Here is a 25,109-nt window from a genome sequence, read left to right as displayed (position 1 = left end):
AGCAGAAATCTTTCTTTATCCACTCTCTGAGGCGTTTGGATCACTGAGATGTTTTGGAGGTGATGCACCATTTTTAAAGCACTTGTAAAGGACTGGAAGCACAGGAGCTGCAGCTGGTGGGAGAGCTCCAGAACAGCCTTTGGTGGGATTTCTGCATCACTGAAACATCAGTGGTCACCAGATTTACAATTAAATCAATTGTATTACATGCACAGAAGCTTACATTTTTAATTTGGGTGAAAAATGAGAACAGGAGGCGAACTGAAAGTTGTGCTGATGGCTGGTTGTGGTTTCCCTGAATACTAATACTGAAAGTGAGTGGTGACTAGCACCTGACAGTGTTCTCTGAGTTATTTTTGAACATTTGAAACCCACTTCAGAATGTTGATGTTTACCTTGGGCCGTGCTGGTTTCCATTCAAAAATTAGCCCAAGGTCAAACAGGCAGGAGTGACTTGGTGGTCCTGAAACACCTCGGAGCTGTGTTTTCTGTGCAGTTTGTCTTGGTGAGTGTTAGAAAAGCAAACCTTTTTGAAGGGAGATTGTCATCTAATTCTGGACTCCTTGTTTTGGAGCAGAGCTGCTGGTCCTTTCATTTTTCCTGGCAGCAAGTGCTGCCTATTGTAGGTGGAAAGCAGGCAGGATGTGCTGCCAGCCCACCAAGGTGCTCGGTGTTAGCTCACCAGCAGCTGAGCTGGTCGCTGCTGGTAACAAACACAGCCTTTGTTTGAGGAAAAACCGCCCAGCAGGGAAGGCTGGCTGTAATTCTGTCTCCAGTTTGGGGTGGGTGTCTCCTTGCTTCCATTAAACCTTTCCAGGGCTGAGGACTTGTCCCTGCCCTCCCATGGCATCACCTCTGCCGGCCCCCGCCCGGCTGCTGGGTGAGGCAGGGTTTGTTTCCAGGGTGACATTTCAACTGAGTCACTTGTTCTGCTGGCCCTGGCCAGGGTTTTATGGCTCATGTGTCAGGTTAGCTCTGTTCCTTCCTGGTCAGCTTTCAGGAGTGTGGATTTCATAGAATCCTGGAATGGTTTGGGGTGGAAGGGACCTTAAAGCCACCCCTGCCGTGGCAGGGACACCTTCCACTGTCCCAGGCTGCTCCAGCCCTGTCCAACCTGGCCTGGGACACTGCCAGGCATCCCGGGGCAGCCCCAGCTGCTCTGTGCCAGGGCCTGCCCACCCTCCCAGGGAGGAATTCCTTCCTGTATCTGACAGGGATTCCCCCAGCCGTTCCCCAGCCCCTGTAAAAATGTCTCTTGCAGTGGTTCTGTAGCTCTGGCCTGCCTGGGGGATCAGCCCTGCTTCAGCACTGATGCCCAGGGATGGGCAGGACCAGGGGGCTCTCAGGTACTCTGTAGATGAAGCATTATACATGGAAATGTTAATTTTTTTCCTGATGGAAGATAAACACTTTTGTCTCAGGAATTCCCATCTGCTCCTTCCTGCTGTACAGGGAAGACTTCTGGCCTGGAAGTGTGAAGGAGCTGCAAAATGACCAAGTCATTTTGGGGAAAAATGGCTGAGGGGATCAGGTTTTAACCGGTGGGCTGGGAGCTGTTCTGCCCACCCTGCCTGTGCCGAGCCAGGCTTTGAGCTGCAGCAGAGCCCCGTGGCTTGGCTGGGCTTCAGACTAGGTCAGAAAGAAGGGAGAAAGTAAAGGGAATTAAAAGGAATTAAACCATAAAGCACTCTGACAGGAGTTCAATTAGGGGCACATGAAATGTATTTTTAAAATGTCACAGCAAGCCAAAGTATTGTGATTAACATGTCTGGAATAAAAAGATACAGCCTTTCCCTCTAAAACCAATTGGATTTTGCTGGGAGTGAGTTAAGGCCGTGCCACCCGCAAGTAGGAAATGGCACCAGCATTTCTGTTCCGTATCCTATTTCCTGCTAAGTGCTGTATTTACTGTCTTGAAAAGAAAATCTGCCTGGATAACCAGCAGTTTTGTTAAAAATGGCAGTTTCTCAGTGTCCTGGCACCATGGGGGCACGGCTGGCCGAGCCTGGCACTGTGCTGTGCTCGGAGCCTGCCCTGCCCGTGGCTGCCTGTGCCACCCTGGAGCTGTGTCAGGGGGGCTGCGTGCCCCGAGGGGGACTGAGGGAGCTGCTCTGGCCGGGGAGCAGCTGCCTGGCTCAAATTCCTGGCTCCCTGCAGGAGAGGGGCAGTGGCACACGTGGGACACCAGCTCTGCGCAGTGCTGCCTGTGTCAAGGTGCTGATTGCAGGGAGTTCGGTAGGTTCATCCCCTCTTGTCACTGAGAGGGTTATTACAGCCATAACAAATGCTCGTTCTGTTGTGTTTTTCACAGCCTAAGACCTCAGTGCCAGCTGGTTCATGTCAAGGCTCTGCGCTGTGGCAGGGCAGCTTCAGCTCTCCGAGGCTCCTTTCCCAGGGGAGCAGCTCCATTCTGCTCCAGTGGAGCTCGGCACATGTTTTGGGTTTAGGCAGCTGACGCCTGTGCTGGTGAGGTGCCAGCCCTGCGTGCCCACCCCAGCACTGCCAGGCTGCTGCCCGTGCCCTGCTCTGTGCCAGCAGCACCTCTGGCACCGGGGCTGTGGGGAGGCTCTGGGCTGGGCAGGTCCCTGTGGATCCTGTCCCCACAAGGCACAGGGACAGCTCCTGCCCCATGGTGGGGGCCCGGGAGGGGCCCCGGGGGCAATCACCCATCACCAACGGCTTGGCCAGGCAGATTTTACTGGAGATTTTTACAGATTTTACTGGAAATTTTTTACAGATTTTTACAGGAGTCCTGGGAATGCAAACAGCCCTGGCTGCTGCAGCCTGGCCTCCAGAGGCTCAGCCTGGCCTGGGCTGGGCTTGGGGTGCCCGTGGGGAAGGGAGCTCCAGTGCAGGGTGTCAGGCTGGTGGCCAGTGACCAGCCCTGCTGGGCTGCTCCCTTGGGAGCACTCTGCAGCCCAGGCTTCCAGTTCTTGGCTCCAGAAAGATTTCTTCACTGCTTCAATTAGACAAGGTGCAAATAAGCCCTAACAAGGGCTGAGCACAGAGGTTTGGCAGTGAAAAAGAAAATGTGTTCTTTTTTAGAAGTTTGCTGCTTCCCTGGTTAGCTGGCAGAAGGAATTGGCATCCCTGGGAGCTGCAGTTGGATGGAAACTTCAAACTGGTCATACCTGTAATTCCAGGGAGACAGAGGTTAATTCCAGGGAGACAGAGGTTAATTCCAGGGAGACAGAGGTTAATTCCAAGGGAGCCAGGTCCCTTTGATGGTTTGCTGCTTTCCCCTGTGCAGGGAGATGGGCTGTGCTGCTATCGCGGGGTTGAGTTCTCTCTTTCATGGTTGTGGTCACCGAAAAACAACATTATTTAGTGGCTCTTTCTTGGCTTCCTTATTAAAGGTGGAATGTGGGCCTGCAGGAAGGGTGAGGTCTTCCCTCGCTGCACTTCCGACCCTGACATCATCAGCAGGGGCTGTTCTGCCTGTGCCTGGCCCTGCCGGGCTCCTGCTGCCCCCCAGGCTGGGGAGAGCATCCCCAGGAGCAGACCTGCGCTGTCCCACGGGGGCTCTGGGGCCTGCAGAAACCTGTTCAGTTTCAGAAAAATAAGTACAGCTAGTTTGCAGTTCACAAAGGATCCGTGGTTTGTGGGTGAGCACAGCCAGAGTGGGAGCACGCTTCTGCTGGCACAGCGCTGAGCCACTGCTCACTCCATGGAGGAGCATCCCGGGGAAAAGGGAGGGGAGATCAAACTCTGCGTGACTCTGCAGTCGAATGGAAGCTCTGTTCTAATCTTCGAGGGGGTTTGAGTTAAAGCTGTGGTCGCAGCAGAGTGGGTTATGCAGTGATACAATATATATGTGTATATATATATATATAAATAATAAGTATGAATAATTGCTCTCTAACAGGATGTAATTTCCGTCAGACGAAATATTTCTGTTTGGGTGGGAGAAAAGTTTATCAATCTTGTCTGTGTTTTCCTCAACAAATAAATATTCCAGTGCTGTCAGAGTATTTCAGCTGCTTTTGTCTGAGTCTGGCTGAGGATTTGAGCTTTTATTTTATTCTGGCATTTAATTATTAAACACCTTATGGTTCACAACTAGTTGAAGCAGATAATGTGCTGTAAAATGGAAGTCAAATAAGTGCTTTAAAAGCCCCAGCCCCAACCTGAAGGAATCTTGTCCTTGGAGGCTTTTGGCACGTTCAGTGCTGAGGGCTGGTCAGGAACACAGCTCGCTGTGCATGCCCGGCTCTGCAGTGGGTTATTTGGCAGATTGCAGGGGCTGATAAAGCCTGGAGCAGCTGAGGGACTCTGGCAGCAGCAGGGGAAACTCTCAGAACAGGAAGAGAGTGTCCTGGAGCCCCTCCAAGTGCTCCCTGCTGTGGATGTGCAGTCACGGTGAGCAGCAGAGAGGAGAGATCAGGGGAGCTGAATTTCTCTTTATTTTATAGGCCTGGCAAAGGGAGACTCAAGAGCCAACAGCAGATAGACCTGTGCCAGCACTGAACAGTTTAAATTTTGTGTGAGCTGGGCTGACAGGGGCTGTGAGGTGTGTGTGCAGGGACAGGAGTGTGTGGAAGCCGTCAGGGGTTTTCTGTGGAAGGCAGCCTTTCCTGGGAACACCATGAGCTTCTGCTCAGCTTCTCAAGTACCAAACCGTACCAAACCCCTGCTTTGGTGCTGGGAGTCCAGCAGGGTGGGGTGAAGGGGGGTTCCTGGTGAAGGCTGTGTGTGTGAGGCCGAGGGAAGCTTCAGGCTGCCATCCCCACTGCTGCTGAGGGATAAAGCTCTGCAGTGCTCCAGCTCAGAGAGAGCATGGTGGTGGCTGCCCCGCTCTTCTCATGCCTTTAAACTCCTTTACAGGCAGCTGCATCGCTTCAGTTTGCTTTGGATTGCTCCACGTGCAGCAGCAAACACCATTTGGAGCTTGCTGCAGTGGGTTTGTGCTGCAGGCTGGGCACCCCAAGGGTGGCAGGGTTTCCCTGACTCCCTGGCACAGGTGAACATGGTGCTGTTTGCAGCAGGGGCAGTCATGGCACCACAACTTGAAGCTGAGCAGGTTTTGTTGGAATTGTTGAGGCAATCTGTGACCCTGAACATGCCAATTTTCTAACAATGGTCTTTTTTCCTCCCTTAGGGCTGAGAGGACAGAGGTACTCAGTGAAGACCTGTTGCAGGTATTGTATCGTGCTTCGTATGTATTTTTTTTAATGCTGTGATGTGTGAGCCTTCTGAGGTTCGTGGAGTACCTGATGTGGGGAGAAATACTGCACGTGTCAGGGATGGAGCCCTGGATATCCTTGACTTCTCAGCACCTGAGGAAATGGGCACATTTTGAGTAGAAAACCTCAGTTACTTCTGTTTCTGAGTGCAAGCACATGGCTTGGTAGAGTGGAGGAGGAACCATTCCTGTTTTTAGTGAGATGAGCAGGCTGCTAAGCCCAGGAGCCACTGGTGCTGCTGACGTGCCAGTCTGTCTGGGGAGGATGAGGAAACCCTGCTGGGCACAGCTGGCTTCTGTCCTCACTGCTTTCACCTGGACACATCAACTGGGCCGTAAGGGAAGTGGCACAGGAATCATCCCAAGTGCTCACTGATGAAGTCTGTTCCTGCTTCGAGCGAGTGTACAAATGCTGCTTGTTTAGCTGGGATTCTTGTTCTCAGATTTGTCACGCTGGCATCGGTTTGTTTGCAGACTTGTCATCTTCGTGCAGATTTATCATCCCGTCAAACACGACTCTCGTGGTGGAATTTAAACTGCAGCTGTCACATTAGCAGGGCTGGCTGATTCCAGGGAGCAGACTTGCCTGCAGACTTGTCCCACGTAGCTGGTTTCCTCTGGTTTCTCTGTGGAGCACAAGTCGGCGAGGGCAGTCAGGCTGGCGGCTCCCGGCACTGCAGTGTGGTGCTCATTTCTGATTCCCCACAAATCCCCTCAGCCTGCTCGAGCTCAGGGCCTGCAGTGGAGCAGGGACAGGCAGGTGATGGAGGTGCCTGTGGTTCAGAGCTCTCCAGCTTCAGCAGGCAGCCGAGGGAGTGTGCCAGCCTTCAGACACGAATTCAGCACAAATACACGGAGTTACAGAATCCCAGACTGGTTTGGGCTGGAGGGGACCTCAGAGCCCACCCAGTGCCACCCCTGCCATGGCAGGGACATCTTCCCCTGTCCCAGGCTGCTCCCAGCCCTGCCCAGCCTGGCCTGGGACATTCCAGGGATCCAGGGGCAGCCCCAGCTGCTCTGGGCACCCTGTGCCGGTGTAATGGTGACCTGAAACATTTCACCCCCTTTTTTCAGGGGGTTGCTTTATTTAAACTAAAAATACCTTCCCAGTTTGACAGCAGTGTTGTTAATTTCTGAGGAGCTGTGCAGCTCGGTGGCACAGAGGATGTTAAACACCTTGCTAGCCTGCGAGGGCCCATCTGGTTTCTTGCTCAGCCGCAGAATAGTAACAAGAAGTGAAAGCCAAAAGCTCTGCTGCTTGTTGCCAAAAAAATTTTGCAAGCAAGGCTTTCCCAGGCCCCGAGCAGCCTGGCTACACCCAAGTGGAAGAATTTACTCACTTGTTTGTTTGCTCTTGGGGGCTTGAGCAGGGGCAGGAGGCTCTTATCTAACCCACGAGTTTGGAAACATGGTGCTGCTCACTTCACAAACATGGCTCACAGTTGGGCTTCTTTATATTTAGCCCAGGCTTTGCCACAGGATTGCTGCAGCTTTTTTTTTTTTTGTTCTGTTTTCTGAAGGGTTGTGCTCCATTTCAAGTGTCTGTTCAGTGTGTTTCATCTGGAGACAAGGGCTATAATTCAGTGCTCCAAAGGCTTTACAATGGCCCTGCTTTCTGGCACGGCCCTGTGGCAGATAATAAAGCAATTGTGTGATGTTCTGTACTCTGGGGATGGCCTGAGGGGACAGACAGCCTGGCCCGTGGGTCACACTGTCAGTTCAGAGGTGGCTTGAAGGAGATTAATGTCCTTTGTGGTGTTCTTGACATCTCTGCCCTAGAGAGCAGATCAGAGAGGAGAGGGTACGACTGCGAAGTTCTGGGGTCGTGTTCCTGCTGTCAGTCATTGCCCTCTGCAATTCCTGGTGCCTGGAAAGAGCCTTGGGAGCTCCAGAGCCTTTGCAAGGAGCCCCAGCCCCCAGGCGGGGCTGCCCAGGGCTCTGCCAGGCTCTCAGGGGTGCTGCAGCTCCAGGTGGCACCGTGCTCCAGGGGGGGAAATCCCTGTGCTCAGTCTTGGGGGTTTGAACTGCCTGACCTTGCAAAAGTGAATTCTTCTGTGACAGGAGGATGGCTTACAGTGTGGGGGTGGTGTTTGCTCCCTGGCAGGGTGGGCAGGCCCTGGCACAGGTGCCCAGAGCAGCCGGGGCTGCCCCTGCATCCCTGGAGTGCCCCAGGCCAGGCTGGACAGGGCTGGAGCACCTGGGATGGTGGAAGGTGTCCCTGCCGTGGCAGGGGTGGCTCTGGGTGGGCTTTAAGGTCCCTGCCAGCCCAAACCATTCCAGAATTTCATTTTGAAGATAGCAAAGAGAAGTGAATAATCTTAGCTGCAGCAACAGAGCACAAACAATACCTGCTGTTCACTGATCTCCTTATGGACTTCTTCCTCCTGGATCTTATTCTGAATTTGCTGCCCCATGCTCTGTGGGTAAAAGGCAGAGCCCTGTGCTCTCAGAGCAACCTCTGGGCACTTTCCCTGCAGCTTTTTCTACCCTGAGAGGTTTTTACTGATCGTTTTGAGCACTTCAACTTGGCTTCATTTTGCCCTCCTGAAATTATAATAAAAGTGATTTTAGAGCTGTATCAAAAACTGGAATCTGTTCAGATTATTTCTACAGATGAAATCTACTTTTTTTTCCCCTTGCTTTTTAAATAGAATCCATTCCAAAGGGCCTCCTGTTATTCTTGGTGAGTCATCAAAATGCAGATAAACAGCATTCTTTGGGTGCTGTGCACAGAGAGCTCAGTGCCATGAGCAGTTCTGTCCCACTGCTCATCTCTTTGTTTGTTTTTGATGTTCTTTGAAATAAAATAGTCCAAATTCCTTGCTTAAAATCCCTTAAGAGAACAGTTTATCATGTATATATTTGTCCCATTCACAGGCTGTGCATGAAGCCATGTTTGAATTCGATGCTGATAAACAGAACTCTTGTTTGGGCTTTGACTCCTGTTTTTTAATTCCATATCCCATTTGAAAGCCAGCAGTCTCTCCCTGGAAATTCTGTTTTGCTCAGCATGTGGGAGCTTTGTCCTTGTGTTTAACTGCCAGGGAGGGACGAGCAGGAGCAGCTCGGAGTACAGGTTTGTGCAGTGGGAAGGAGCTGTCAGATGTGTCTTCAGCACCTGCTTCGCAAGGTCACGGTGAACATGACGAGTTTTCCCACGGTTTCTCTCTCAGTTAGTGTCTCGGGTACCTGCGTGTGCCGTTCATCTCAGATGCCAGGTGCCACCCTGATTCCCTTTTGCTGAGAGGCCAAGCAGGGCAACGCTTGTTCCCTTTCCCGCTTTCCAGTGCCGTGAGCTCTGGCTGAATTTCTGTGCCACCGAGGAGAAAACCCATTTCGGTTTCCCCCCGAGCGTTGTTGCTGTCAGGCACTTCTGCTAAGCAGCTGCGCTTCTTGTAAGCTGGAGAATTTGAGAAATCTGCAGCCCAGGGCGGCCTGCGGCACGGGGGGAAGGCTTTCTGCTGAGGCCAGGGAAATAACTTCTGGTTTTTGTGTTGTTTTCTCTTCCTGCCCCGCGGCCGGGCCGAGCAGATCGAGAGGCGCCTGGACGCCGTGAGGTCCGTGTGCCACCTGGCCCAGAAGAGGCTGATTGCCTGTCTGCAGGGCCAGCATGGCACTGACCCTGACAAGAGACACGTGAGTACAGCTGGGGCCACCAGGAGGGCACAGCTCTGCACTGAGTGCCCCTGGGGCCACCAGGAGGGCACAGCTCTGCAGTGATCAGCTGGGTGCCACCAGAGCAGCACAGCTCTGCAGTGAATGCAGCTGGGGCCACCAGGAGGGCACAGCTCTGCAGTGATCAGCTGGGGCCACCAGGAGGGCACAGCTCTGCAGTGATCAGCTGGGGCCACCAGGAGGGCACAGCTCTGCAGTGATCAGCTGGGGCCACCAGGAGGGCACAGTTCTGCACTGAGTGCCCCTGGGGCCACCAGGAGGGCACAGCTCTGCAGTGAGTGCAGCTGGGGCCACCAGGAGGGCACAGCTCTGCAGTGAGTGCAGCTGGGGCCACCAGGAGGGCACAGCTCTGCAGTGATCAGCTGGGGCCACCAGGAGGGCACAGCTCTGCAGTGAGTGCCCCTGGGGCCACCAGGAGGGCACAGCTCTGCAGTGATCAGCTGGGGCCACCAGGAGGGCACAGCTCTGCAGTGATCAGCTGGGGCCACCAGGAGGGCACAGCTCTGCAGTGATCAGCTGGGGCCACCAGGAGGGCACAGCTCTGCAGTGAGTGCCCCTGGGGCCACCAGGAGGGCACAGCTCTGCAGTGATCAGCTGGGGCCACCAGGAGGGCACAGCTCTGCAGTGATCAGCTGGGGCCACCAGGAGGGCACAGTTCTGCAGTGATCAGCTGGGGCCACCAGGAGGGCACAGCTCTGCAGTGATCAGCTGGGGCCACCAGGAGGGCACAGCTCTGCAGTGATCAGCTGGGGCCACCAGGAGGGCACAGCTCTGCAGTGAGTGCCCCTGGGGCCACCAGGAGGGCACAGCTCTGCAGTGATCAGCTGGGGCCACCAGGAGGGCACAGCTCTGCAGTGAGTGCAGCTGGGGCCACCAGGAGGGCACAGCTCTGCAGTGATCAGCTGGGTGCCACCAGGAGGGCACAGCTCTGCAGTGAGTGCCCCTGGGGCCACCAGAGCAGCACAGCTCTGCAGTGATCAGCTGGTGCCACCAGGAGGGCACAGCTCTGCCAGAGCAGCTCGCTGCTGCTGCTGCTGGTGACACCACAGTGACAGCCCAGTGACACTTCAGTGACACCCCAGTGACAGCTCAGTGAAACCCCAGGAAAACACCAGGGAAACACCAGTGACACCCCAGTGCCACCCCAATGAAATGCCAGTGCCACCCCAGTGACATCCTAGTGAAACTTCAGTGACACCTCAGTGAAACTCCAGTGCCACCCCAGTGCCACCCCAGTGTCACCCCATCACAGCCCAGCCTGGGAGCAGCTCAGCAGTGCCAGGACACTTCATGTCCCTGCTGTTTTCTTGGGGCTCTTGTGACTCAGCCAGGGCAGATGATCTGCAGCCCTGGGCTCTCCTCACCCCATCCAGGGCAGATGATCTGCAGCTCTGGGCTCTCCTGACCCAGCCAGGGCAGATGATCTGCAGCCCTGGGCTCTTGTGACCCAGCCAGGGCAGATGATCTGCAGCCCTGGGGCTCTCTTCACCCCAGCCAGGGCAGATGATCTGCAGCTCTGGGCTCTTGTGACCCAGCCAGGGCAGATGATCTGCAGCCCTGGGCTCTCTTCACCCCAGCCAGGGCAGATGATCTGCAGCTCTGGGGCTCTCTTCACCCCAGCCAGGGCAGATGATCTGCAGCTCTGGGGTTCTCCTCACTCCAGCCAGGGCAGATGATCTGCAGCCCTGGGCTCTCTTCACCCCAGCCAGGGCAGATGATCTGCAGCTCTGGGGTTCTCCTCACTCCAGCCAGGGCAGATGATCTGCAGCCCTGGGCTCTCCTCACCCCAGCCAGGGCAGATGATCTGCAGCTCTGGGGCTCTCCTGACCCAGCCAGGGCAGATGATCTGCAGCTCTGGGCTCTCCTGACCCAGCCAGGGCAGATGATCTGCAGCTCTGGGCTCTTGTGACCCAGCCAGGGCAGATGATCTGCAGCCCTGGGCTCTCTTCACCCCAGCCAGGGCAGATGATCTGCAGCTCTGGGCTCTCCTGACCCAGCCAGGGCAGATGATCTGCAGCTCTGGGCTCTTGTGACCCAACCAGGGCAGATGATCTGCAGCCCTGGGCTCTCTTCACCCCAGCCAGGGCAGATGATCTGCAGCTCTGGGGCTCTCCTGACCCAGCCAGGGCAGATGATCTGCAGCTCTGGGGCTCTCTTCACCCCAGCCAGGGCAGATGATCTGCAGCTCTGGGGCTCTCTTCACCCCAGCCAGGGCAGATGATCTGCAGCCCTGCCCCAGCTCCTCAGATCTGGAGCTGCCCTGGACCCTGACAGCTGCAGCTGGCTGGAAATGCTTTCCTGCACACATTTGGTTCTGCCCTCCTTGGCAAAGCTGTAGGTAGGCCTTCCTAAAGCAGCAGAGCCAGGAAGAATTCACATTCCCACTCTCTCCTTTTACTGAGTAACACAGACCTGGAGCAGGGGCGCACAGGAGAGAAAGGTGACAAGCTGAGTGCCTAAATCTCAGCTTGAAGCTGTTTATCTCTCCTTGGCGGTGGTTGAGACACGCTTTGGGCCAGTCCTTCCAGCTAGGATGAGCAGAAAGTGCTCTTCAGAGTGTCTGAGAGCAGCAGTCCCGGGGCTCGAATCTTTTTGTGACTTGGCATTTTCCTGCAGTCCAAGAGCGAGCTGAGCTGTGTTTGTGTGATAGAAACCACATGCAAGAGGAGCAGGGCCTGACAGGGGATGTGCTGGGGAGGCTGGAAAGAGTGAGCAGCACTGAGCTAAGCACTGTTCCTTCTGTTCCACAGAAGAAACTTCCTCTGACGGCCCTGGCTCAGAACATGCAGGAAGGATCCATCCAGCTGAGTGATGAAACTCTGCTGGGGTGAGTGTTTGCCTCTTTTTGCTGCCTTGTTGCCTGCAGGGCTCTAATTAGAACCTCTGGGTGCACAAAGGCTGGTTTCAATCTAATAAAACTTAGTGTTTCTAGATTCTTTCTCTAATCCAAAGGGAGAAACTGTGAGCAAGCAGTTTTTCTGGAATGATTTGGGGACAAGTTTTAGGCTGAAGTGCATTCCAGAGGATTCTGATTCTCTGCTATCATAAAAGCTTTTAAAATGGCTTTTTCCCCTTGTGGGTTAGTAGAATGATCGTCTCCATTTGAAGTTTAAAACGTTGTGTATTCTACAATTAAACTGCATTTTTATTTTAAACTGCATTGTGCAGGTTTGAATTGATGACTTAAAATAATGTGAGTTTGCATTGATGGCTCCTAGTTCAAAGTAGCCCCAGTTTATCTGTCCTGGCAAAGTGGTTATTTGCAACCTGCACAAGAGTGGCTGAAAGAAATGAACCTCCCTGTGCTGAATGGCTGGAGCCAAGTGGGTTTTTCCATTGCTGGTGGGAATCCTTGTGGAGACAGTGTAGAATGACCTCAGAAACCTCTGAGAGCAGAAGAGACCCTTCCTGAGCCACTGCAGGAGATCCAAAGCTGGATAAAAGCCTTACAGAAGAGGGGTTTTCCTTAGAACAAGCATAAGATGAAGGTCGAGTCCTGGTTTGGAGCCTGAGCTGCTGGGCAGGGATTGCTGGGAGTGAGGGTGTTGAGACCTTCACCCTGCAGGGGCTTAGGAGATGAAACTCTGCATTGAGCAACTCCTCCTGCATCTGTGAGAGGGAGGGATGGGCTTGGAAATGAATGCTGACTTCTGTGCCCTCAGGGCTGCTGTAGTCACCTGGGTGTCTGAAAGCCTCCCAAGTGTTGTCATGGCTCAGGAATTCAGAAGAAGAAGGTTTAATAACAGCACTTGCCTGTCCCAGGTTGCTCCCAGAGAGCCCAGAGCAGTTGGGCTCAGGCCGTGAAGGGATGCTTTGCTTTCTGCAGCACAAAGCTTTGCAGAGCCCTGCTCTGCCTTCAGCCCTTCTTCAGCCAGTACCTGCCATGACAAATGTCTGTCGTTCTTACAGGAAAATGCTGGATACCTGTGGGGATGCAGAGAATAAACTGGCCATGGAGCTCTCCCAGCACGAAGTACAGATTGAGAGAGAAGTTATAGACCCCCTGTGCCTGCTGACAGAGGTGAGACAGCTCACCTGAGAGGAGGAGCACATCTGGATTGGTGCATAAGCTCAGCAAAAGTGCTTTATCTCAGTGCTGGAATTAAAAAACTGCTGTAAGGAGCCCTGTGCTAGTGGGGGAAAGTGGGTATGAAACCTACAACATGTAACTTGTTAGAATGCACAGTTTAAAATGGAATGTAAGCCCCTAATTCTCATTTCAGACAGAGATCCCAAACATTCAGAAGCAGAGGAAGCAGCTTGCAAAGCTGGTGCTGGACTGGGATTCTGCAAGGGGAAGGTAGGAGAGCATTTTGGTTGCTGGCTGCTTTTCTGTCCTTGTGAGCCCCTGCTGGCATCTCATGGCACCTGCTGTGCTCTGGTGCTTGCTCCTGAAATGCTGCTGTGAGCAGGCCATGGGTGAAAAAAGACAGAGTTACATTTAAGTTACACCAGAAAAGGATCCAGGACTGCTGGATCCAAACAGAATCAAGATTTCAGAGTTCTTGCATGCCTGTATGTAACTGGAAAAATGCTGGAAACTCATCCAGTTTCCAGGTGATACGAGTGTTTGACTTGAATAAGCCCTGAGGACTGGTGGAGCCGTTTCCAGCATGTTCCACTCCCCTGTTATGGGGCAGACACGGGATCCCTGGTGATGTTAGAGCTGCTGCTGGGTTATGTCAGCATGTCATGAACGGTGTGTGTGGAGCCTTTTGGTTCTGTTGGAAAACCTCTGGAGCTGTGGGGATTGTTTCCTGCAGAGAGGAACCAATTCCCAGGGAGCCATAAATGCAGATTATTGATTCTCACAGCATGAAACTTTTCTTCCCCAGATACAACCAAGCCCACAAGACGTCAGGAACAAATTTCCAAGTGCATCCTTCAAAAATAGAATCTCTTAAGGAAGAGATGGATGAAGCTGGAAATAAAGTAGAGCAGTGCAAGGTAAGGACAGGATGAGTGTCCCTTCCCCAGCTCCCCTGGGATTGCCCACTTGTGCAGCTGCAGATCATGTGGCTGTGACAGTGTCTGTCCTGGGGGCATTTTCATGCCAGCTGATCTCTGGATTGCTCTAGCTCAGTGAGGAACTCCATCCAGGCTGTTTCTAAGTTGGGTATTGGACACTGTTTCCAGTTTCAGTCTGAGCCAGCTGTGTCCTGGCCATGAATGGATGTTCAGGGTGCTCCCAGCCAGGGAGCAGCCGTGCAGAAGGAGGCACCTGGAGGAAACTGAGGCTGGGCCTTCCCAGGACCCGTGACACCTCTGAGCAGCTCACGTTCATTTTCAGTTCTCAACAGCAAATGCTCCACTGAGTACTGAGAACTGAAACCATTTTCATTAGTACTTGTCTTTGAGTGCTATAAATACTGGACTGAGTGGCAGTATGTCCTGACTGAAGCCCTGCTTTGCTGCATAAACCAGAGTTAAGATTCTGAAATCATTTTGCTTGAAGAACACTTGGGGCAGAGCAGGTGCATTACAGCTTCTTAGTTCGAGCTCCCTGCAGGCAAAATCAGCCCAGTAAACCTGTCTTTGTGGTTTGAGATGAGTAACTGTGCTGTCCTGGTTTGCGTGTTTCCCCAAGGATCAGCTGGCTGCAGACATGTACAGCTTTGTGTCCAAGGAGGGGGAGTACGCCCGCTGCTTTGTCACGGTGAGTGCTGCCCCCAGGCTCTGCCTCGGCACAGCTGGGCACCCGCACTCGCTTCCCAGAGGTGACATTTCGTGTGCTAAACCTTGAGTCTTGTCTTATGTGCTCATCAGAAGCTAATGCTCTTTTTGTTTTTAAAATGTGGCTTCTGTTCTCAGTTATTAGAAGCACAAGCAGATTACCATAGAAAAGCATTAGCAGTCATAGAAAAGGTCCTACCCGAAATTCAAGCCCATCAAGGTAAAGTAACCTGTGCTCTGGCTGACGCTTCTCCTTGCCTGTGCCACCTATGCACAACGTTCTCCTCCTCTGTCTCGATTCTCTTGCATGCACACTGATTTAATGAGGCCATTTTGATCTGCTTAACAATTTTACATCCCCAAGCCTAATTCCATCTTCGTGTTCTCCGGACCTCTCCAGCCATGTTTAACACACTAATCAAGTATTAATTAAGGATCTCTCTGCTACCCAGGAGGGTAAAGGAAGGATTTTTCTCTTTGCTTACCTGTTTTCCTTGTGCCCTTTTGCTGAGTCACAGCTGGCTCTTCGGGCCAATGCAAGTGTCACTGTGATTTGTTTCTTGGGTGATTACAGGTGATTATCAGGAAAACTCCATGGATTTTAAGGAGCTGGATTTTTCCCCCCCCTCATTTTGGGCAGTCCTCTTCCCCAGTGTGCACTGCATGCAGGGAAATGGAGAGTTTGGGTTCTTGTGCTGATTATCAGCTGTTCAAAAATTGAATTGTACAGCTTCATTTCTTCCCCGAGAAGGACTGGAGCTGCTGCTCAGCCTCCACTGTCAGGGGACAGACGGGTGTATCACTGATGATTTGGGATGAAGATGCACTGTGTGTTTTGGAAACTACTCTCCAAAATATTGGCTGTGCTGTCCCTGAATCTTTGGAGCAGTAGGTGAACAGAGTCTGAGGGAAAGTGCAGCTGAGGAAGGCTCAGGTGTCTTTGGTTGATGAAGGCTGTAGAAGATGAACCAATTCAGTACACAAATCAGTAGGAGCGTTGTGGGAAATGGCGTGGGATGCTGTACTCTGGGAGAGGAGGTGGTGCTGAGCAGCAGCAGGGCTCAGCAGGGCTGTGCAGAGGGTTCTTTGTGGATATGGCTGCTTGAAATTGGTTATTTTTGCAAGGACAGTTGGCACGGAGCAGCTGAGCAGCAAAGGCTTCAGAAGGGCCTGGCCTCCCTAGAAGGTGCTGGGAGCCACGGTGGCCAAGGGGCTGAATGCAGGGAATTTCTCACCTTGTGTTCCCATCCACAGTGTGAATTAGAATCCCAGAAAGGTTTGGGTTCAAGGGACCCTGAAGCCCCTCCAGTGCCACCCCTGCCATGGCAGGGACACCTTCCCCTGTCCCAGGCTGCTCCCAGCCCTGTCCGGCCTGGCCTGGGCACTGCCAGGGATGGGAGCTGGGGCTCTGAACAAGGGCTGGGGTTTCTTTTCCTGCTGTTTGCTGTGGTTTGCAGGGGTTGGGAAGTGCCTTGTGCATCTCGTGGCGTGTTAACGAATGAGAGGGACTAAAAGTGGACAAGGGAGGTGATTGATGTGGTTTTGTAAAGAAAGGGGTGAATTAAATCCTTTGCAGAAACACTTTGCCTTCAGAGCACTCTTTGAAGTCCTCTGAAGTTTTTGTCCTTTTGGCCTCTTTTCCACATGAAAGAAATAACACATCTGTACTAACAATAACCTTTTACATCTGCATTTTTTCAGTTAAAGTGGCAGAAATGGGTCAGAACGTAAACTGTAGGAAAGAAGAAATTCACATTCAATTTGGAGAAATTTGTGCAAACTGGAGTTAAACAAGAGTTGAAGAATTAAATTGAAATTTGAATGTTATGGTGCTGGGCTGTTACCATGGCAGTTCTGATGTGATACACTGGGCTGTTAACATCCATTGTAATTTGCTGATGTAAGGGGTCCAATTTAAGGAATAAAACAGCTCGGTTTTTATTCACCTTAAATACAGTTAAAACAAAAATCAGCCCAGGTCATGCAGTCTGGACAAAATTTCCTCACAGATTCTTGCAGGGCCAAATCAGTGTTGCTGGAACGTGCAGCCTCGTGCTGGCACTTGCTGAGGTTTGTTATTTATAATTCCAGTTATACACAGAATTTGTGTGTGATATTCCATCCAGAAAGATGCAGAAGTATTTTTTCCTTGACCACCAGCAGCCTCATCTTCTCTTTGCTCATGATCCAAGGGACTTTACCAATCAAGGGCTGTAAAACTCCTGCTGTAGTCTGAACGTTTCTGTGCTGTACTAGAGGCTTTCTTCTCCTCCTGCCTGGGCTGTAATTCAAGGGTTTGGTCGATAATCCTGCTCAGTGTTTTGATACTCTCCAACTTAGACAAATGGACTGAAAAACCAGCTTTTGGAACTCCCCTGGAGGAGCATCTCAAGCGCAGCGGGCGGGAAATCGCAGTTCCCATCGAGGCCTGTGTCATGATGCTCCTGGAGACAGGGATGAGAGAGGAGGTGGGTAAAGCTGGCCAGACCACAGGCCAGGAGCGGGGGGAAGAGGGCCCAGGGATGCTCTTAAACTGCTGTCTGTTTGTTAATGCATTGCTTAACTAATTTCTTCATTTAGTAGTTGGTAAATGTTTTGCAACAGAATAAGCTCAGCACTGTGGGAAGTATTTTGGAAGTGGATGCAGTGAAATTACAGCACATACAGTGAAATTAGAGGTGGGCCAGGGGTGGGAAGGAGCTGAACCATGGTCAGTGGCAGTGACAGGGCACATGAAGGGCCAGCTGGGTCACAGCTGTCCGGGGAAGGCCCCAAAGCTGGAGTGTTCTGGAAGAGGCTGTTGTAAAACTGTGCCACTGTGTGGTTCCCAATCAATGCATTTCATTTCTCTGGTGCAGGGCTTGTTCAGAATTGCTGCTGGAGCCTCCAAGTTAAAAAAGCTGAAAGCTGCCCTGGACTGTTCCACTTCCCAGCTCGATGAGTTCTACTCAGATCCCCACGCTGTGGCAGGTACTGGGAGTGCTCTGAATCCAAGCCAGGTGTCAATTGACACAGCACAGCTTCGTGTCAGGGGCTGCTCTGCACAGTTAGACTGGGACAGGTGGCAGCCAGTGGGAGGTTCACTGCACAGTTTGACACAGACAAGCGTAGGGTGCCCGTGCTGATCACAGCTGATGCATTTGTGACAATGCTGTGTGAAATTCAGGTGATCCCAAGGCCCAGCTGCCACATCTCTCATGACAAGAGTGTTAACACTGTCAGGGTAGGTTAGAGCCGTGTCTAGACCTTCAATACATCTTTGTAAGAAGTGCTTTGTCCTGAAGAGATGATTCAGAGTTCTACAGCATGTTTCTGTCAAATTGCACCAATTGCTGGCAGACCCTTTGTGCTGAGATCTGAGCAGCTCCGCTGTGCACGTGTCAGTCTGGCCACTTTCCCTGGCACTTGGAGTTCACTGCACAGACAACGCTGCAAAGTGAGGGCAGGGTGTCCCCTGGCGTGTGAAGCAGTGGCTGAGGAGCCAACCTGTCCTGTGTGCATTGCAGGTGCCCTGAAATCCTACCTGCGGGAGCTGCCCGAGCCTCTGATGACCTACAGCCTGTATGAGGAGTGGACACAAGCTGCAAAGTAAGCATGCTAGAAATAGCTGTGAAGGAAGCCGTGCTGCAGGTTTCTGTTAAATTTGATTCTTCACAGATGAATTCAAAAGAAACAGCCAAGCTCACAGAGTTATTTATTATTTCACTAACGGGTATTTCGTGTAACAAATTCTTTTCAGTAATAAATAGCTTAATACAAATTGCACAAAATGTGGTGAAATAGCTACTTTGTTTAACTGCTAGGGCTGCCTCGGGCTGCTGGCTGCACAGTATTGATGCTCAAGCAGTTTGGTTGCAGGTAGAGATAATTCAGGGATCTGACGAGCAGGTTACTGAGTGCAAAACATTTCTTTGGCATAAATGGAAGTTGATACCATCATCTCTTTGTCAGTGCAGAAACAACTAATTCCTGCCCTGACAGCAAGATGTCATGGCATTTTTTGTCCCTCCAGTATTCAGGACCAGGATAAGAAGCTGCAGGAGCTGTGGAGGATTTGTAACAGATTACCTGAGCATTACCGTGTTAACTTCAGGTAGGTGTGAGCATCTCCTAGCTCAGCTGCTTGGCACCCCAAAGCCAGTTCAACTGAACTCTAATCCAGGTGTGCTGTTCTTGGCCAGATTCAGTGGGATTTGTAAAAATACCTCTTGTTTCGTGCAGGTGGCGTCCTCAGATTAATTCCCTTTAGCTGTCAGGAAATAGTGATGCACAGAGCCTTTCTACTTATGGCTCATGCTCTGCTCTTTGCTGTAGTTTCCAGTCTTAGAAATCACCCGGATCTATCTTAAACATCTCATTTTCCCTTTTGGTTTTTGTGTTTTGGAAATGAACCGGAACAAAACCCGCTCTGGTGATTCCTAGAAGCATGGAATTTCCATTACGGGATGTGACACTAGCTGGAATTAAGCATTTTTCTCTGGAAGTATAATATTTCTGTGGTCCTGTTTTGCTAAGATGGGAGCTGCTTTCTTTGCTACCCAGTTCAACTTTTATGAGTCAGGAGCAGAAGCTCTGGGCAGCTGCCAAGCAAGAAGGCTGCTCGTCTCATTTCCGTGTTGTTGGGAGCTCTCTGTACAAGTTCTTGAATTTTTATTTAGTTGCTGTCAACGAGAAATGCTCATGGTTCCTGCTCTTTAATGATTTCTTTCCTTTTTGAAGGTATTTAATCAAATTTTTAGCCAAGCTCGCCCAGAACAGTGACGTTAACAAAATGACACCGAGCAACATCGCCATAGTCTTGGGCCCCAACTTGCTGTGGGCAAAGAATGAAGGGTGAGTTCTTTTGAGAAAGCTACAAAGCAGCACGGGGTGAAGCTGTAGAACTGATAGGTTTAAATCCTTTAGCAAGGAATTCAGCAGCTCGCAGCAACAGACTGTTTACCTAAACAATATTTAAAGTGTTCTTTCAGCCCGTGCCTCCAGGTCCTTTGAGGCAGAAGGGTTTTAGGGGTGTTCCCAAGAGCTGTGACTGTTCCTGAAGGTCTGGAGTCCAGCACAGTTGCTCTTTCTCTGGCACTGAGGAGCTGATCCATCATGCTTAGCCTAAGTTGTTCTTTAGGTCGTCTGAATTGATTTTCATGTTCTTACTTGGATGGAGCTCTGAACAAAGCGTTGTTCCAATCTCTCCTCCAGATCCCTTGCTGAGATGGCAGCAGCCACGTCGGTGCACGTGGTAGCAGTTATTGAGCCCATCATCCAGCATGCAGACTGGTTCTTCCCTGGAGGTGAGTTCTGCCACAGCATTTCACGCTGCCCTGCAGGTCACCCGCGGTGGCTTGGGCAGGGAGGCACCCCTGGGGTGTGTGTGTGTGTCTGAGGAGGCATTCTGTCCATCCCTCTGCAGATGAGGATTTCAATGTGTCTGGGGCGTTTGTGGCAGTTCCTGCTGTAAACTCCAATCACTTGTCACACACTGGGAATGACTTTGAATGCGGGACCCTGGAGAGGAAGAGGCCTCTGAGCATGACTGTGATGGAAGGGGATTTGCTGAAGAAGGAAAGGTAGGTGTGGTTCTCACCTTAGGGGTCCATTTATAGCCCTCTTCCAATGAGGCTGCAGTCAGACACTGTCACTGGTGTCAGGAGAGGAGTTTCATGGCAGTGCTGTAGATAACAATAGTGATTTGTTTCCTGTTGTTGCAGCCTGAGGATGGCTCAAAGGTAATGTGCTGTTACTTCCCTCCAGTTACACTCCATGCATGACAAACCCCAAGCAGATACTGCTGCTGCCAGTCTCCATTCTCCTGGTGCACATTGGGGGTGGTGTGAGATTCGCTGGAACAGGAGTGTCTGCAGCAGCCTCTCTCAGTCTCTAACTTCTGGTATTCCATGGCTTCTCTTTCAAAGCCCATAAGCTGAGGTGGTGTTACCTGGTGCCTTCATGATAAGACTTCTGAGTTGATGATGGTACAGTATTGCCACAGCAAGCAGTAGAATGCTAAAAACTCCCAGTAAAACGTGCTGTTTCCCATATAACATGTAGTGTAACGTTCATTCTTATCACTCATCATGAGTATTCAAGTGATGTGCTTGTTTTCAGCTGTTGATGCAAATGTTAAGTTGTTACCTGTTAGCTATGAGCAGCCACATGCAAATTTGTCAGCACTCACAGAGGAAGAAGAAAATCAGTTCACATTCAGTGTTTAACACAAGAAGAATAAAATAATTTCTAGAATGAATGTGCTGTATGCATTCTAAAATCTGTTAGAGTTGGGGTCTGTTTCTCCACTGTTCTCCTTGAAACACAAATAGAATGATTTGGGTTGGAGAGCACTGTAAGGATTTCTCATTCCAGCCCCCAAATCACAGCCTGTATCCTGTAGCTTCTTTTGAATCTCTGCTGCAACTTAGTGTGCAATAGAATCAAAATTCATGTGGCAGAATGCATTTAGTGAGGAGCTAGCGCGGTATGTGAGGAAACGTCTGTGTTTACATGTGAGATTCCGAGTGCTCTGACCTCATTGTCATCGGTGTTTGTCTCCAAATGTGATTGAGTAGCGTGTTCACTGGCGTGAGCTCATCCCTCTGCGGGGATAAGCCAAGTCCTGTTGCATGTCTTAACCCTGCTGGTGCGGTGCGGCCAGCGGAGGCTCTAACATCGCGGCGCGGCGCAGCCAGCCGAGCTTTCCTCGTCACTGCTTTGCATGTGGGGGTTCGTCTGGGGGTGGGACGCCCCGAGTCCTGCTGCGGCAGCGCCGGGGTGCCCGCCCGCTGTGTTCACTCTCTCTTCTCTCTGTAGCTTTGGTGTGAAGGTGCTGGAGCTGCCCGCGACCCCGCGGCGCTGTGGCACTGTAAGCAGAAAGCTCACATCGCCCGCCTTCCAGCCGCCGCTGCCGCCCTGCGAGCCCGCGCTGGCGGCGGAGCCCTGCCCGCCCGCGGGGGCTGAGCCCGGCCCCGGGGCTGGCCCCGCTCCCTCTGCTGCCCCAGCAGAGCAGCCCCAGGCTCCAGGCGCTGAGGACGCCAGGTAAGAGGCACGGCGTGCGCTGGCAGCGGCTTGGCAGCGGCTCCGGCGGCCACCTGGTGCCACCTGTGCCCCCTGGGAGGTGTCCTGGCAGGTGTGGGCAGCAGAGCCCCTCAGGAGCTCTCCTGCCACGGGTACGGCTGCACAATTGGGCTTCTGAAATAACACACAGAGTGGGTCTCACAAAATAGCACCCGTGGTTCTGGGTGTTCTGGAATTCATCCGCTAATATGGCATCCACGGTTCTGTCTGTTCTGGAGCTCATCTTCTACTGCACCAGAGTTCTTGGGGGAAAAATGATGATGAAAAACACACTCTGTTTCTGCTGCCCACGCTGACCCTCCCAGGTTGTGGAGATGTGCGCACAGGTGATACCAGTTTGCTGCTGAAAGAGCAAAACCTACAGTGGCAATAACAGAAACCTGTTGGTCTTGTTTGTTGTTTCTTGTGCTCGTTATCTGGTTATGTCTTGTTTTGTTTCTTTGTCTGTAGCAGGTGTTAGTGAGGAGCAGACTTGCTTACTAGAAAACTGGCAGTCAGTTTCTCATATTTCAGGATTATTTCTTTAGGACAAGTAGGCACACAGGCTCTTTGCTGTTTAATTTCTCTCGGAGCTCTGTGCTTGTGCCCCTGAGCTCCAAGGCTAATTGCAGCAGCCTGACTTCCTCCTGGGAGGGGTGGAAGCAGCGCTTTGCTGTCAGCTCCTCGGTGTTCTGAGAGCTGTGACAAGCCACGTGTGAAGCCTGCAGTGCCTGCAAATGTCAGCCTCAGGGTGAAACCCGCCGTGGGGTTTGGTGCAGCACTGACTCTTGTGCACAAAGCCTGTTCTCAGGTGACATATTTACACAACCAGCTCGTTTGGAAATCCCCTGCACACCACTGTTCCCTCCACAGACGGCTTTTGTGGCAGAGGCAGCTGGGAATGAACCTCGGGGGTCGTGTCTGAAAGTTGCACTTAAAACCTGCACAGCCTCTGTGCAAGGACTCACAGTTTGTTAACAGCCCTGGACAAGCAGGAACTGCACAGTGCCCGTGGAAGTGAATAAAGCCAGTCCTTCTGAGGGCTAAAGTGCTGCAGGTGACTCTCAGTACAAAGAAGGGAGAGAAGCCTGCAGGGGCACAGCCTCAGGAGGGGACCCTGGCCAGAAGCACCTCAGCTGGCTCATCCTCCATCATCGCCCATCAGCCCAGCACTGCCTCGGCGTTCACCACTGAGCCGTGCCTCAGTTCCCACATCCGTGTGTTTTCACACTGCAGGGACTGGGACTGCCCCCCTTCCCTGGGTGCCAGGGCTTGACAGTGAAAATTGCTTCCCCTGTCTGATCCACAGCACGGTGTGTGAGCCAGCAGCTGAGCCACACAAGGCACGTTACAGCCGTCTCTGACCTGGCCTCTTTCCTTTGCAGTACCTCCAAATCCAAGGAGAGCACGAGTGCAGCCACTCCTCCCCCGGTGAGGAACGGCCAGGCAGGCGCTGCCCCGGGCCAGGCAGCGCCCGGCAGCTCCCAGCTCTCTGTCAGCCAGCCCCAGAACGCTGCTGGGCCCAGCCCCCACGCCCTGAGGAGAGGTGTGTGTTCTTTTGCTTTCACTGTTCCAAGCCCCGATGTGCTGCAGAAATGCTGCTGAAATAAGTGTACCAGCATCTCTGCCCTTATGCAGACAGCAGTTCAATCTGTTGGCCTGTCCCCAAGGCCTGGCTGTAAAGCAGCTGTGACTTTGGACTCTCTGAATGGTGACAGTGTCACCAGTACTGTTTAACAAACTCTCAAAAGCTATTGATCAGTAAATGCTTGTACTTGATAATGCACCACTTCATTCTGATAACATAGCTGGGGATTTTGGGTGCTGCTAATTGTTTCCTTTGGGAGCTTGGTTTGGAATCGTAGAATTCCAAAATGCTTCGGGTTGGAAGGGACCTTAAAACTGATCTTGTTCCATCCTCTGCCATGGCCGGGACACCTCCCACTGTCCCAGGCTGCTCCGAGCCCTGTCCAGCCTGGCCTGGGACACTGCCAGGGATCCAGGGGCAGCCCCAGCTGCTCTGGGCACCTGTGCCAGGGCCTGCCAACCATCACATCCTGCCCCATATCCCATCTAACCCCACTCCCTGGCAGTGGGAAGCCATTCCCCGTGTGCCTGTAAAACCCCAGTCCCTGATGCTGGCATCTCCCCTCTTCTCTCCACAGCTGTGAAGAAGCCTGCACCGGCCCCCCCCAAACCAGCCAACCCCCCGCCGGGGCAGCCAGGAAGCCAAAGCTCTTCCCCAGCTGCTCAGCCACCTTCTGTGTCTCCAAAACCCCCGGCCAGAAGCTCTTCCCCTCCCGCTCAGCACGCAAACCAAGGAGCGGCCCAGACCTCCTCCCCTTGCCAGGTTTCTGCTCCTCGGAGATTCTCCAGCAGCCTGTCCCCGCTGCAGGCTCCCAGCCACCCCCCCCCGCAGCCCCCAGCCCAGGCAACTCCCCCCCTGCAGCCCAAGGGCAGCAGCCAAGCATCTCCAGGCGAGCAGGCTCCCGAGCAGCCCTGCTCCTCCGCGCCCCCGCCGCAGACCCCCACCCCGCCCGACACGCCGCCGCCGGCCAAGCACCCGGCCGTGCCCGAGCCCTGCCCGGCTCCCTGCGTGGCTCAGGGTGGCACGCTGCCCCGGCCCCGGCCCGTGCCCAAGCCCAGGAACAGACCCAGCGTGCCCCCTCCGCCGCACCCTCCCTCGCAGCAGGACGGCGCGGCCGCCAGCCCCGCGCCCACGGCCTCCAGAATAGTCACAGGTGAGTGCACCCCCTGTGCTGCCTGCGGGCACCGGCGGGGCACTGGGCACTGCCCGGGGCTGGGGGGAGCTGGGGAGCACGAATCCCAGCTGGAACACTGGACGGCTCGTCTCCGGTTCGTGCCCAGCCAGCTGCTCTGCATACCAGGGTGTCGCTCCTCGGGCAGACCTGTGCGGGGGCAAGGGGAGATGAACTTTTGGTTTGGTTTTTTTATTTTCCTGTTTGGAAGCTTAACACTGTGACAGCAGCTCCAGCTCGGCATCTTGGCAGTCAGTTCTGCTTGTACATCCGTTGCCAAGGAGCAAATATTTAGAGGAGGGAGAAGATGTAGCCAAGGATGGTGGATTTCAGCACATACTGAGATAAGAGGAGGGCACAAGTGGTCACTGACACGTGTCCTGCTAGGCAAAACGTGCAGAGAACGTTTTAGCTTGTGAGAACAGAGCCTTCTGATGTGCATTTAAACTGGACATCCAGAAGGTGAAGAATCACCTCTGTTAAAGTGTATTTCTTAGGTCAGTATTTATAGAGCCTCGCATTTCAAGTGCAGTCCTTGTTTTAAGACAACCATGAAGTAAAGAGAAACTTTTGTCTTCTCCCAGAAGCTTCATGAAGCTTGTGGTTACCAGTTTGGTTGGGATAATGTTACTTTATTAAAGTTTATTTTTTTTAAATGTAGCTGCTGAGGCCATTCCAAACCAGCAGATTTTGGAATGTTTTCCTGCTGAGTCACTGCTTATTCTGGGAAATTCTGAAGGAAGAGATACTGAATGTGGGAGACTAATGCTTTTAAATCT

The 25,109-nt window shown here is 52.5% G+C and overlaps 1 protein-coding gene across 10 annotated transcripts in view; it reads left to right on the top strand.

Moving 5' to 3' along the window:
- Nucleotides 1-25,109, top strand: part of ARHGAP17 (Rho GTPase activating protein 17) — a 42,296-nt gene that overhangs the window by 12,573 nt on the left and 4,614 nt on the right. For 8 of the 10 annotated variants that reach the window (XM_038151121.1, XM_038151124.1, XM_038151130.1 and 5 more), the window contains exons 2-20: nt 5,099-5,138; nt 8,714-8,818; nt 11,608-11,684; nt 12,767-12,878; nt 13,081-13,157; nt 13,693-13,804; nt 14,445-14,513; nt 14,669-14,750; nt 16,871-16,998; nt 17,389-17,500; nt 18,037-18,118; nt 18,543-18,623; nt 19,250-19,363; nt 19,724-19,815; nt 19,935-20,091; nt 20,233-20,250; nt 21,329-21,553; nt 22,957-23,117; nt 23,737-24,312. In XM_038151121.1, coding sequence (XP_038007049.1) covers nt 5,099-5,138; nt 8,714-8,818; nt 11,608-11,684; nt 12,767-12,878; nt 13,081-13,157; nt 13,693-13,804; nt 14,445-14,513; nt 14,669-14,750; nt 16,871-16,998; nt 17,389-17,500; nt 18,037-18,118; nt 18,543-18,623; nt 19,250-19,363; nt 19,724-19,815; nt 19,935-20,091; nt 20,233-20,250; nt 21,329-21,553; nt 22,957-23,117; nt 23,737-24,312 — 2,420 coding nt within the window. The remainder of the gene's footprint in view (nt 1-5,098; nt 5,139-8,713; nt 8,819-11,607; nt 11,685-12,766; nt 12,879-13,080; nt 13,158-13,692; nt 13,805-14,444; nt 14,514-14,668; nt 14,751-16,870; nt 16,999-17,388; nt 17,501-18,036; nt 18,119-18,542; nt 18,624-19,249; nt 19,364-19,723; nt 19,816-19,934; nt 20,092-20,232; nt 20,251-21,328; nt 21,554-22,956; nt 23,118-23,736; nt 24,313-25,109) is intronic. The other 2 variants (XM_038151123.1, XM_038151131.1) reach the window with 2 other exon arrangements.

This window comes from Motacilla alba, chromosome 14 (genome assembly GCF_015832195.1).
Source record: "Motacilla alba alba isolate MOTALB_02 chromosome 14, Motacilla_alba_V1.0_pri, whole genome shotgun sequence".
Classification (NCBI taxonomy): domain Eukaryota; kingdom Metazoa; phylum Chordata; class Aves; order Passeriformes; family Motacillidae; genus Motacilla; species Motacilla alba.
The sequence above is the reverse complement of the archived record's forward strand: the minus strand, read 5'-3'. Positions and strand labels throughout refer to the sequence as shown.